This window comes from Trichoplusia ni, chromosome 16, assembly GCF_003590095.1.
Source record: "Trichoplusia ni isolate ovarian cell line Hi5 chromosome 16, tn1, whole genome shotgun sequence".
Classification (NCBI taxonomy): domain Eukaryota; kingdom Metazoa; phylum Arthropoda; class Insecta; order Lepidoptera; family Noctuidae; genus Trichoplusia; species Trichoplusia ni.
In genome coordinates this window covers 7,414,584-7,428,613 of record NC_039493.1, presented here as the reverse complement: position 1 = coordinate 7,428,613, position 14,030 = coordinate 7,414,584, and the positions used below count along the sequence as shown (strand labels likewise).

Sequence of the window (14,030 nt, the reverse complement as noted above, 5' to 3'; positions counted from 1 at the left end):
AGTTCGCTGAGATATTATTTTAACAATATTATTGATATTGAACATCTTTTTAATTACAATAATAAAAAAACAGTAAAAGAATGAAATTTACTCTTGTATTTTAACTTCGAGATTCTTAAACATTTGCTATCATGATAATACTTAACAGTTATTAAGTAATTCGCGATATTGACAACATACCATTAAATAATAATTGTATTGCATACAATCTTCCTTATCACATAGTTTGTACTTTTCGATTATATACGTGTAACGTAAGAAAAGTAATCTAAAAATAATTATTTGAAGGCAGTGTGCAACCCAAGAGCCTTCCAAAAAAAAATTATTGTGATGATCAGTGTAGTGTAGAAACAGCATATGATAAAAAATATAATACTGCCGGCTAGTTATTTAAAACAAACAATTGAACAATATTTTAATTAAAATATTGTTCAATTGTTTTTTTTCCTTTACTACAACTGTTTTAAAAAATAGTTATTTTGATACCGACTGAAACCCACTGAATACTCATTAACAACTTATAACGAGAAAATACCTTACAATTATTAAAAACTTAATAATATTCCGAATCTTCGCACATTTACTTGCCGATTACTTCTTTGGCACATACTTGTGTACTTTGCCACCATACCTGGCTATAAAGGCTTTGATATCGAACTTCCGCTTACACCCGTCATAGTTCATGAAGCGAATCTTGCCAAACACAGCCCTCTCAGCCCAACCTTGGTCGTGTATACCGCAAACTGACCACATGCAACCTGCAGAGAAGAGAGATATTATATTTGAGATTTAAAACATGGGCATATAACAGTTGCCTTGCAACTGGGTACCTGTGCACCCAGTGTGCTATAGAGGTTCATTTTTTCCGTATTGTGATAATCTAACTAAACAGTCATCAAAGAAATACTGCCTAATAAGGTATGATATATCTTAATAATAAATTTGTTAGTACAAGTTTACTAAGCTGGAAAGTCTCCCAGTGAAATAAGACAGTTAGTGTATTGTTCAAGTAACTGAGTACATAAACCAGAAAAAAACAACTATTCAGATAATTATTAGATTTCCATATTAATAGATTTTAAACTTACCGGTGTATCCATTAGGGTCTCTTCCATCAATACTGTAATGATCATTCAGGTAAAGCGAATACTTCAGCGCGTCCTCCGGCGAGGGCGTCCACTCCAGGATTTTCTTTGCCCAGTACATCCTCAGGAAGCCGTGCATCTTGCCTTCCTTCACCAGTTGTATCTGAGCAGAGTTCCATAGGTCGTCGTGCGTCTCTGACTTAGCTAACTGGTCTAGTGTGTATATGTGTGTTCTTTTGTCTTTTCTGCGTGGGAGAACAAATAAAAAAAATCCGCTATAAAATTATAAACGGTGTTTCGAAACTTCAACCCCGCTCATAAAGAATTCCAAACATTCGAAAATGAAACAATAAAAGAAGTCTGAAGGAGAAAATATCTTTGCAAAGCTGCTAGACAATCCTAACTCACCTGTGATCATCAAGCGTCTTCTGCGCCCACTGACTGGCGCCCTTAATACTATCATAATGCTCGCAATAGAAACAGAAGTTGTCGGCCAGTTCGCGCCTTACAATTGCCTCCTCCAAGAAAGCATTCACAGACTCTGTGTACTTTGACTTGTGCTCTTGAACACTAAGGGCAACTCTTTGTACTGATATTTGACCTGTAATATGGAAATAAAAATATAAAGTTGATAAAAGCGTTTTTTTCCATTTAACTTTTTTTTTCAGATCTACAGTAAGCCTGAGGGAAATAAGGAAAAAACATATAACATGCACTGCATATGAAAAATGATAGGTACTAAAAGAAATAACTATCATTAAAAAAGTAAATTATAGTATGTCAAGGCAAATAAATAATGTAAAAAATTCTTACCAAAATGGAACCAAGGAGATAGATTACTTAGTGCATCTTTAGTGGGATCATTTCTCTTAGTGGCAAATACTTTTAGTCTGTTATCAAGAAAACTCTTCAGCATTTTAACTGCCTCATCATACCCCGGCCGGGCCCATGCTACGGGTCCTACATTCTTATCTGCCTCTCTCGAAACTATAGCTTCGTCCCAATCTATAGGCTGCAAAAAAATTATCGATTTTATTATGCCTATATTATGATAGCTGTGCCAATATAGATAAGATTAGGATGTAATTGCATAAGGAAGTGGCGTGTGCCTATAATGTGAAGTGATTTAAAGTTTTCACACTGACTATAGTAAGAGGAACAGATAAACCTAAAATATACTTGCTGTTTTTATTAGTGAGATATTCATGTTGGTTATTTTATGCAATAAAACAATATTTACTAATATACTTGGGCAAGAAACATGACGGTGACTATGCAGTGTTTTGTTTTATCACTTAACAGCTGCGCTATTAAATTTTACAGCAGCTTATGCTAAGGCCAATGGGGTGACAAATGGTAAGTGAAATAAACTTTAGATACAACAAATAATTCTGTAACCTTTTCCAGGTATGTAGTATTTACAATAACTCAGAGCATTTAGCAAAAACTAATGTCATAACAAATTGTAAGTACAAACAACATTTTTTTTAATACTAACCTCAGGCTCAAATTTGGCTGTGTATGGGTGTTTGATAACAGGAGGGAATTCAGTTAGGTATTCATCCAGCTTAGAGTTTATTTTATTCCGTATAGTCCTTGCAGAGTACTCCTGTTTATCTGATGCCACCCAGCAAGGAACAACATTGTGGGCATCAACCTATAACAAATTAATGGAGATCTATATGTAGTGGTAAAATAAATATAGATAACCCATAAAGCATTCTTTATATTAGGATATAACTTTAATAAATAGATATAAAAGTTACTACTAAGTTCTTCTATTCTGTTCAGATTATGCTTATCAGATATAATGTACAATTTATGATTCACTTGCTGTTGCCCGTGACTTCGTCCGCATGGGTTAGAAGATATAAGTTATGATTTATACCTGCCTTCTATCTATCTTGTAGGATTCATTCAGCGTTTGCAATGTAAGCGTAAAAAATGTGTTTTTTTACGACCTCACATTAGAAACCTCAAAAATTGTAGCCTATGTGTTATTCTGATGTATAAGCTATATTGTGGTAAAGTTTCATTCAAATCCATTCAGTAGTTTTTACGTGAAAGAGTAACAAACATCCATACATCCATACTTACAAACTTTCGCCTTTATAATAGTAGTAGGATAGTAGGATATGCATGATAAAAGATTAAACAAACATTTAAAACCAGAACATACCTGTATAAGTGGCACATCTTTCTTGAGTTTCTTTTTAACCCCATCCAACCAACCTAATGGTACTCTCAGTGGATTGAAGTCACAGACCACAGCTCCTATGTTGTGTTTCACCACCCACTGAGGCAACACCTCTGCCCCGCTACCCTCAAGCAAATGAAAAGATATGTTCAGTTTCTTGCAATCTGCAGCCACTTTCTCTAAACCTGAAAATAGACAGATTATTTAGTACTCAAGGTGTGTTTAGTAGAACATAAACTAAAGAAATATGTGTTTATTGTGGAGTTATGAATGGAACCTTATTTACCTTTAATCAGAAAGTCGAACTGCCTGACAGAAGCGTCTAAATATTTGGCAATCAAACAAAAACACACGTGGAGTGGCACTTCGTTTTTGAGCGCGAGTTTCTGTGCAAACAAGAAAGCCCAATTATCTTGCACTCGGCTGTCTCTAGACATCCAATACACGATCCCCTCGCAATTGTCAGGCACCATTTGCTCCTGAGACATTATCCTGAGGCGTTTTTTATTAAATTTGTAGTCCATTATGGACTTGGCGGTCTCATTGCGCTTAGTTTGGAACTGTTTCATTAATTCTTCGGCATTTGTGCTGCTTCCTTTAGCCTCAGATGAAAACGGCGCCGATAATTTCAGTTTTTTGGGCGCTGAAGCCATTTTTATTTCATTGATTATCAAAGGAAAATAATAAAATCTCATAAAAATAGAATCCTTCGAAAAAGGAACCGTAACAACAAAGAAAGACAACCAAGTTACCAACCCTCAAAATTACTGCTATGGTGTGGTATGGTACGGTGTTATGGGTACCGACTAGTGATTGGCCCCACTATTTTGATTACTATCGAAACTATCGATAGTATGATAATTCGTAGTGATCATAGTGATGAATTGTTTTTCATTAATTAATACAAATTATAAAAACATAATTTTCATAACAACAGTAGTAGCGTGGTAATTTCAGTTTTTCATAATAACCTAGAGAGCACTCGGCTATGTCCTAAAAATGTTTCCAAGGTTTAATGTTATGTTTATCGATACTTTTACAGACATTGTAGTCCAACTAAGTTGGCCGTCTATGTCAAATTATCTTTAGCATCTCTTTAAGACGATGAAAGATTTTTTAACTGGCAATCTGTCGAATTAAGAACAAAAATAAAAATTGGTATGATAATTTGACCTATGAATTAACTTTTAATCCTCTAACTGGTAAAAAGCAGTCCCGCACTATCCCAGAGATAAAATTATGTTATCGAGACGCGGGTGCCGTTATCTCACCTAGATACGGTACTATAATTATCATAGTTGTACCTATGTCGCAAAAATGTATGTAACAACGACTAAACAAGTAAACGTCAGATATTTATCGATATTTCTGATAAAAAAACATTCATAGTTATGTAGTTACTCACTGCTTATACATTGTTTATTATGTTCATGTGTGACTCGACGTAAAATCTAAGGTCTCATGAACTAAAACAATTAGATTTAATTCAAATTTATTAAATTAATATAAAATATTTACTGTAGGTACAAGAAAACATAAAATTAAATACTATAAACAAACAGAATCTATTTAAACAAGATCAGTTTCAGTTTCAGTATCAGCTTCTTCGGGCGTTGGGAAATATTTGTTTTTCAAATATTCACTGCATGGATGGCAATTGGCTCTACCGATGTTTGCTTTCATGCAGTCAAAGGAGCAGAATGAGATTAATTTGCAGGATGCACAAGGTATCTTATCGTCAACAAGCGGTAAGGCACAATCGAAACACACGTTGAACTTTTCAGTCTGAATTTCAATAAAATACAATAACTTAACATTGTATGCGGTTACTATAAATTATGTTTTATACATTAGTCCTAACATACATCCAAGTTTTGATTGATTCAATACCGTTAAAAAGGGGGGTTTGGACTGTTGCATTGATTGAATTGGGATTAATAGAGAAGGACATTGCTTTTGTTTTTTTGATACTATCAGATTTTTGGACTCTGCCTCTCTGACTCTGACTCTGGAACCGCTGCCTGATAATCATCAGGCAGCGGTTTTCATTAAAAAATATAGACATGTGACAAAGCTAACTAGTGAATTTTGTGTTTCCAAAATTCGTTTCGCTTGTCACATACACACTCATGTACGGTACTGAATCATTAGACTGACTGGATACTTAGGACAGGTTCAAACTTACCCCTTTTACAGTAAGCTCCGGTGTAACATACGGTCGTCTAGAAGTCATCACGTCTGGGGTCGACATCGTAGCCAACTTATGTTCGTGGATGAACGCCATAACTTCGGACTCTATCAAAGCCTTCTCCTGTGACGTCATGGTGTTGGAAGGTTTCACGATAGGCCATCCCCGCAAAACTTTCCACATTCTCTTGTAATAAAAGTGGACAATGCAAAGCAAGTGCCTCAGGATCCGGTCGTTGTATACTTTTTTCTTGGTGGTCTTTAGGACTTCCCAGATTTCGAGGCATCGGAGGGCTGTTAGCCAGAGGCCTGTACTTTTCTTATTTTTGTGCTCCTTCAGTATCATGTTCCATTGACGATGTTTATATCTTTAAGAAATTGGATTAATATTTATACACACTCAATTAAAAATGTGATTGCACAGAAAGCTGAGACGTAAAGGTCCACCCTAAAACCATTTAATTGGGCGAGATGTGACGCGGATTCGATTCACGCATAGGCGTGATTAAAAAATGATTCTTTCAAAAATCTGTCAAAAATCAAAGATATTTGTCAAAGCGACAAGGATTAAAATGAGCAGTATTTTTTTAAACTTTGGTTTGATATTATAGTCAACATAGCTAATCAAGTAATTTGAATCAACGATAAATGCACACGTACTTGTCAACGATTTCAATCAGCTCAATCAGAAGCTTGGCTTGCAGCCACCTGATGTACAGGAGTCTTGCGCACTCGACGACTAGGTCCAGTGCTTGTTTGTAATCAGCGATGTCATCGGCCGCCGTCCTCGCTACTCCTACGGCTTTCGCAGACTTAGTATCCTTCGTCTTGGTATCTTTCTTTGGTTTGACTTCGCTTTTAGCCTTCTTTGCGTTCCCTCCTATTATATGAAATTGAGAAAGATTCTACCTTAACTTGATTTTTAATGTTCAAGTATATGTTTTTGTTTTTGCCCATGTTGTCGTTCTTACCGGTGGGACTTGGAGGCTTTCGAGACGATTCTAGATCAGACAAAACCTTTCTTGCATAAACGAAGAGGTTGCTGTATTCATCCTTCCCATTTTGACATTTTATAAGAGGATCTGCGCCGAATAGGAGCAGGTTTGTCAACTGTAATAAGACCTGTTTCTGAACAACCTTTTGTAATATTTTGGGGGTACAAATAGGCATTATTTTTTAAAACGATGAGTAAAAGTTACGGGTATGTAAATGAACTATGCTGGTTGATTTATGCTACTATGTGGGTAGAATTTCCAAAAAATTCAAGACTAAAATACCATTTGTATTTTTTCTTGGAGTGGAATCAACTTGCAATATGGCAAATAGAACATTTTCACCAAAATAGTTTGATTATTTTCATTGATGATAGCGTTGAGGTCAGTGTTGGGGCTTCTCAAGACGATGTCGAATATATCCATACTCTTTAACATAGCCATATTAACTGCTGAGTGACCCTTATATTGAGTTATAGGATCGCAGCCATGTTCAAGAAGTAATTCTAGGATGTTACGACGAACCTGAAAGAAATGAATTTCAAAAATCGTTATCGCTTCATTCAGTTGGTTACTACGTTACTCTATCCGCTTTTCTAGTAACGTTTTGACAGATCATAAGATTGACCAAAGTTACGCTTCCGCTTAAAGTGGAATTCGAAGCCTCAATATCATGATTTAACAAGGGGTTAGCTATTGTCGTAATTCGAGCTTTTTTAACATTTATACATGTTTCTCTATCTGATAGCAACTTTAGATCATTATTGTTTATCGTACACCATTTTATTCCCACCTCTTCCTCTGGTTCAAAGTCTACTTTCCTCGCCATTATTGCATGGAGTAATGTTGGCCCTTCTACGTTTAGAACTGCTGGTTCCAGAGATCCGGACGCCACTCCATCAGGGATCGGTAATCTGTGGTCTGTTCGAGCTCCACTCTCAAGCAAGGAGCGTATTACTTCTAAATTGTCGAACGTCAAGGGTCCGCTAACAGCTATATCTAGTGATGTGTATCCTAACGACTGGAAAATAAAAGAAAAGGAATATAACTTTGAATTATTTAGTTAAGAATACCTATGTAAGCTTTCTCAAAATAATATTTTTTAACAGTCACCAAAGCCCTGTGTTATACTCGTATTAGTTTCTCTAAAGTCGTTCGTGCAGTGTGGCTTTCTTTTCGGAAAGGTTTACAATACTAACCGACACAGTGTTGGTTTTAAAACGTTGTGCGATTTTGGCCTCCATTGGCCGATTCGAGCATTGATATAAAATAAATGTAATAAACCAACAAACTTTTGGAAAGGCTTCATTGACATCCGCGCCATGGCGAACGAGTTCACGAATTAAGTCAGCACAGCCGGCCACAGTAGCTATCAAGAGTGGGGGTTGTGGACACTTGACTTTGCGCGGGTCTGCGCCGTCTTCCAGTAACTGAAGGATGGTCAACATTATCCGCCCCATCCTGATAAATAAAAACTGTTTTCAGAGATTAAAGTAGAAGATTAGCCACATTCATTTATTTCAGAAATATAACAATATGGGAGTTTTATTTTAACATCTCCTTTTGATGCAGTTGTAAACGGTCCAGTGTCTACTAAGTTCCTTAATAATTTAACTTACTTAACTCTCCATTGAGAATACGTTGACTGTTCCTGTCAAAAACACTATTATAATACTAACTTATCCTGTTTCATTTGTTCTATGGTATCTATCATGTCGTTTTCCGTATCGAATGCCTGCCACATCATGTCTCTGCTGGGTCTCAAAGTATCCTTTATAACTTTCGACGCAACTCTCTTAGCATTTTTATCCGGCATCTTTCTGTGATCATCTTCAAACATCAAAATGTCTGCGTCAACTTCTTTAGACATATCTCGAACTTCAAAAATATTCGGAATTGACGAATGTGGAACAATCGATGCAAACTCATCATGGACTCGTATTAAATATTCACTATTGATTGTACTATAGAGTCGTTTTTCTTCTGAGAATGCGTCTTCAACTGCGCTTGGTCTGCTTTCAGCAACTGGTTCTGGTATTGGTTTTACTTCAGATTTTCTTTTCGTGGCCGTTGCTGGTACCACTGAAGCCATTCTTTTCGTACCTAAAGGCTTCAGTGTTTTACTGGGGACCTTAGATAATGGTGCAACTGCAGGAGGCGGGTTTAAATCTCTTTTTATATGCCATTCTAAAACTGCATGTTCTGCTACGTCTGTTAAATGTAAATATTAAGTGTAAACTTGACTACTGATTAGCGAAGTATAGGTATCTTAACAAAATGTAAAAGTATAATGTTGCTATATGAAAATGCAACGGTATGATGTTCAATGTATTTAGCGTAAGAGATCTTGTTTACGGTTGTCATGACAAGCCTAAAGCACTTTTTTATTGGTTTTGTCGTTACTTATTATTAGATTTTATCTTTTTTAAAATCTTTTGTATTGCCAACTTACGGGGCAAGTGGTGTGTTGGTGGCAGTAGCGCCGCTAGCATCGACCCTGGCGGTATCTCCCAGCGAGCCATCGTGAACCGCAGCAGAGCGATGCCTAGCGGGGTGCAGCACACATCGTTCTGGCTGTCTATTTCGGCTCCGGCTTCCAGCAAGAAATGAATTATTTCGGGCTGATCTCCGCACTATTGGTAAAAATGATGGTATGATGAGTTATTAAAACTTATTAGTTGCGATGAATCCGGTTCAGCTGAGCGCATAAGCCGTTAATATATATTGCATTTTAACATTTGACTGGACTTTAAAAGAGGCAGCGACTAAATGACATTATTGACAAAAGTCCTACTTACAAAATAAATGATACCATTTCTTAGGGTCCATTACATAGCGAGTCTTCAGTGTTATCATATGGCGAATGTCTTTTCTCTCTGTCGTAAACCTGAACTGTCCAATCGTCTAGCCTATGTCATTGATATTGTTACTTACCGCTGCGTACATCATTGCCGAATTCCCTTTTAAATCTGTGACGTTAGGGTTTACATCAAACTCATTAATTAGCTGGGCAACGTTGGAGATGTGTCCCAAAAAACATGCCATTAACATCGTCCTAGAAAAGATGAGTTTTAGATAAATATCTAGAGCGATTCAGGTCCGTTACATAACGACCTCAAGCCAGACTGTTGTCAGGCCTATAGTTGAGGCATGGCATGACCCAGCCAGCTAACTTGCCATTTTGGTTATGTAAGCCAATTTTTTTTTGTGTTTGCCAAGTAAAATTGGTAATTGACGACACCAAATAATCTTAAACCAGTTTTATTCCGCGTTTTTCTATCAAATCAATCAAATCAAATCAAATCAATTTTATTTGTTAACACAGGTATGAAGTTACAGGTCTTATTTTTAAATTACAGATCGCCATGTTATGCCTGGAGGCGTACAAATATGCAATTATAATAAAATTATACTTATTACAACTTTTCCTAATAAATGAACTCGGGTGTAAGTCAGGTTTCCTAAATACGTCCCCTAATAGCCTATAGACGTCCCACTATTGTGGCCTAGGCCCCCACTCTTATTGGGAACGAGCATTGATCACCATGATAGCTCACTGCGTCTTGACGATTTTCAGATTGCATAAACTTAACGATGTATTCCTTCACTGTTTCGTCAGTGGTGTCATAGCATACCAATCCATGCATAGAACCGAAAAGGCACGAAGATACTATTAAAAGTACTACAATTGATAAAAATCAGAAAAATACGTTTTAGTTAATTATCAGCTGACCTGCAATCCAGCTCATGCCTCCCAGCAGGTTTGAAGGAGCTCCTGGGGCCAGACATTATTTTGTTCAGCTGCAGCTTGAACTTGGCTCGCTGCTCCTCGTGCTGGTAGCAATGCTTCATCATGTGTATGATCATCCTGTTGTTGTTCCATGCGTTGTACACTTTGTCTTCGGGCAAACTGTCCTTGGTCATACTGTCGTCACTTACCGCCTAGAAATACATTTATATATCTTGAAGTTAGATTTTTAATAAATGGTTACGGTATTTGTACCACGTTGTAAGTCTAAAACTAAATAACCTAGTAATTTGGATTCAATAATCTATTAAACAAACTCAATCTTTTCCCAATGCCATTGCGCAAAGTAGCTGGTAAACCTATGTCTTTAATTAAAACTTAATAAGTACCGGTAAAGTTCCAGAGTGCTCGACAAGGGTGTTAATTTGGTTGTTGTAGTAGGCGCGGTCGAAAAGCTCCACATGGCAGAGCTGACTGTTGGTATCAGTGCAGGACTTCGGGTACAGCCTGGGCCAGTTCTCCGCCGCCACCAACGGATCACACCCGTGCTTCTTCAGCAGATCTAGAGCCGAATTTACTTCGCCAACCTGGTGATATCGAGTGTTATAATGTGAGTACGATCACCTCCAAAACAGTACAGTGGATCGGAACCTTACTTGATTTTGGATAATTGTTGATTTATTTATCAGTACAAGAACACCGTACTACTGGTAATTGATGATGTTATTATGGAAACAGATTAATGAGGATTATTATTTTCTATACACTAATCGAATTTACAAAATAAATGCCATGCACTAATAATGTTTGCTTCGAGTCATATCTCATACTGAAAAACTTCAAAATGTAAGGCTGTCCAAATTAGGCTCGTGAAGGATTTGAACCTCCGACCTCCGATGCACAGGTGTTTTAACCTGGATATCGGCGCTCTCGCCCTCTGAGCTAACGAGACCTGTGAGAATAATTTTGAATTTATCGACCAGTACACTCAAATTTCGTCACTACCATTTGAAAATCGACCTTAAGTCTTAAAGAATAAAGCTGCTATTCATATCTAAGTAACGTCTGACTGTGTACCATGAGATTTCGTAAACCGACACGCAACAACAGGGCCGACCTTAATGCTTAAATAATAAAGTTGCTATTCATATCTTAATAATGTCTGACTGTGTACCATGAGATTTCATAAACCGACAGGTTAATATTCAGTAGTACGTAGGGATAATGTCGTATGGTTTTCTCTATGTTGCCGATTTCATTTTGGTTTGGCACCGACTTCAAAAAGTATAAGTTTGTAATACTAGAGGTGTAAATATATTTTATTCTTTTTAGTTCGTTTTTTGAAGGCGGTTCCTTTTTTTTACGTAAAAAAATAAACATTGTCTTTCTGTTTTGAAGAATTTTTGTTTTAATTTTAATTTCATACTTACTTTTTAGTCGCAAGTTCTTAATTAACGTATATAAGGTTTTCGTTAAGTTACCTAATGATTTAGTAGTGAATAAGTGATGTTTTAAAGGATAAGTTTTTTTAATAACTCTGTTTAAAAATAATCACATAACAGATTATATTGTATTTGTATTGTATTATTGTATTATTATTTTATTGTATTGTATTATTATATTGATAACTTCTTGTCTAATAATAACTAAAAACCTTCATGCACACATACCTACATACATTCTTACAGGTGAAACTCAGAACCTCCTTCTTTTAGTTAGTTAAAGCACTAAAACCTTCTTCTGAATGCAAAAAATACTTTTCTGAAAACCGCATCCAAATCGCTTTAGCCAAACGCGAGATAATCGCCGACAAACATACATACATACAAACGATCGAACTGAGAACAAAAGTCAAAAGTTTATCATCAATATTAGAAACTGATCAGAACTTAATCAGAAAACTTAAAAAGGTCTGCTTATTTCCAACTATCGGTAAGTAGTTTAAAACTGAGGACTAGATTAAGATTATTTCTAACAGCTAAGTACTAACAATCTTTGTCTCATTAATTAGTTTGATACGATGAGGAGCCACTGTATTGCTTCCGTGTGTCGAAGTATCCAGGTCGGGGGCTATGGGGGGAGCCGAAGGTCGCCAGGAGAGGCGCATCAGCTGCGTACCACGCCAGAGACCTACGTCCGCGCGAAGGCAAGCGTGGGACTCCACGCCAGGTCCCCAGCGCACGTCGTTATAGTACAATCCCTAGATATAATTGAGTAAGATTACATTAGAAGAAAATGTTTGCTAATGCCTACTTATTTGATTGCTGGTAAGATAGGTAAATTTAGGTTGACGCATTTTAGTGCAGATTACACCGATATTTTCTTATCCCCAAATTAAATTAAAACCAACAAAACAAACAACAAATTGCACACGTAGCTGTTCCACTCTTCATTTAGACTTTGGATTAAAAACTGTAACGGAATCATGACTGTTCTGTTTCCAAATATCCATCGATATCTACACTAATACCTAGTAAGTACTTCGCAGCTTAATGAGTCATTTATACCAAATATTTCATTTTTAAATTGTTTACAGGGAATCCTGGATTTTCCCACGTAATCTCCGTTTGTATGACTCAAAAACAAAAAATTCGACACAAAACAAAGAGCGCCGAGAACCATTTCTAAATGTCTCTGACTTCGCCAGTGTAGAGGCACTTTCCTCTATTTTTCCACTCTAGTATACGAATCTATCGTTTTACAACTACTTTCACCTTCACAGGTTCATACCATTGGGATACACTAACCTTAAAGACACGTCCATCGGGATACGACATAGTCCCGTAGCCATGCATGCGGTTGTTGTAGTAGTGACCTTCGTAGGTGAAGGCCATGTGGTTAGCGTCGATGTAGCGCCAGCGGTAGTCGCCGTAGCCGTGCATGGTATCACGTAGTAGGCTACCATCGTACGATTGCTGGGACTGGAAAATATAGTAGGTGTGGCAGTAGATAACCAGATGGTTAATGCTAAAGTGAAAAACGCTATTTGGATGCGGACTTCTTTGGGATGTTCCCGGAAAAACCCAAAATATATCAATTGTCATAACTTTAAGCAGTTGTTGGTAGGTACAATGAAAGAATGTTGAAATATTTTGGTACTTTTTGTTATCATTTTTTTCCCTCCCCCTTGAGAGACAATTATATCAGTTGCTTATTTGCTAGCCTTGTAGTATAACTTCGTCATTAAAAGCTTCAATTCTAAGAAGTTTTGCTTTATGGTAAGTCTACCCCATCACTGGCTTCATTAGAATCACTTGCGTACACCTGATTCACTTGCATATTCCAAAATGGGTCACATCTTACCTCGGCTCCAGTCCAGTGGTTCCCACCATGCCCGTGTTTCCTTTGATCCTGGTCTCTCTCACCCTGATAATATTCATCATAGGGCCAATCCTTTTCAACAGTAGTCTTCGGACCGTGACATGGCATGCCGTATACGGTACTTGTTTCCCTATCCTTGTGTATCACAATAACTTCATTTACACCTTCCAGTTTGGATTTTTTAAAGTAAAATTTATATCAAAGTATTTAATAATAATGTCAAAAAAATTAAAAGTTATCGTTATCATATTTTTGATATTTTTGATTATGTCATTTTCGCTACTTTTTTTTACTATATAGGCTAAAAAGTTTATGAACTCCTTAGAGTTGGTGAGAGTCTGAAGAGGTTAACATCATCAATACATTTTTGTAAAGAAGATTCTTGAGTGTTTGGCAAGGTATAACAGTGAATAACATCGGAGTCCCTTGGTCCCTGGTACGAGGGAAGGGTAAAGACCTGCAGACCAGAAGTATTGGAGTATCGCTTCGCATCTTAAACT

At 36.8% G+C, this 14,030-nt stretch overlaps 2 protein-coding genes across 2 annotated transcripts; both read right to left on the bottom strand.

The window, feature by feature from the left end:
- Nucleotides 1–81: 81 nt before the first annotated feature.
- Nucleotides 82–4,143, bottom strand: LOC113502134 (deoxyribodipyrimidine photo-lyase). The gene is made up of 7 exons (XM_026883517.1): nucleotides 3,569–4,143; nucleotides 3,265–3,467; nucleotides 2,584–2,742; nucleotides 1,899–2,097; nucleotides 1,494–1,686; nucleotides 1,089–1,330; nucleotides 82–758 (listed from the first exon to the last, which is right to left on the bottom strand). Exons 1-7 carry the CDS (start codon nucleotides 3,975–3,977, stop codon nucleotides 592–594), a joined length of 1,572 nt encoding a protein of 523 aa, XP_026739318.1. The 5' UTR covers nucleotides 3,978–4,143; the 3' UTR covers nucleotides 82–591.
- Nucleotides 4,144–4,777: 634 nt separating this feature from the next.
- On the bottom strand, nucleotides 4,778–13,759 carry LOC113502133 (ankyrin repeat and MYND domain-containing protein 1-like). The gene is made up of 15 exons (XM_026883516.1): nucleotides 13,513–13,759; nucleotides 12,957–13,130; nucleotides 12,200–12,409; nucleotides 10,599–10,796; nucleotides 10,195–10,403; nucleotides 9,396–9,516; nucleotides 8,914–9,094; nucleotides 8,141–8,672; nucleotides 7,754–7,922; nucleotides 7,255–7,482; nucleotides 6,747–6,986; nucleotides 6,441–6,579; nucleotides 6,130–6,349; nucleotides 5,468–5,837; nucleotides 4,778–5,067 (listed from the first exon to the last, which is right to left on the bottom strand). The coding sequence occupies exons 1-15, from the start codon at nucleotides 13,636–13,638 to the stop codon at nucleotides 4,852–4,854; spliced, it is 3,333 nt and encodes a 1,110-aa protein (XP_026739317.1). The 5' UTR covers nucleotides 13,639–13,759; the 3' UTR covers nucleotides 4,778–4,851.
- Between the last annotated feature and the right edge of the window lie 271 nt (nucleotides 13,760–14,030).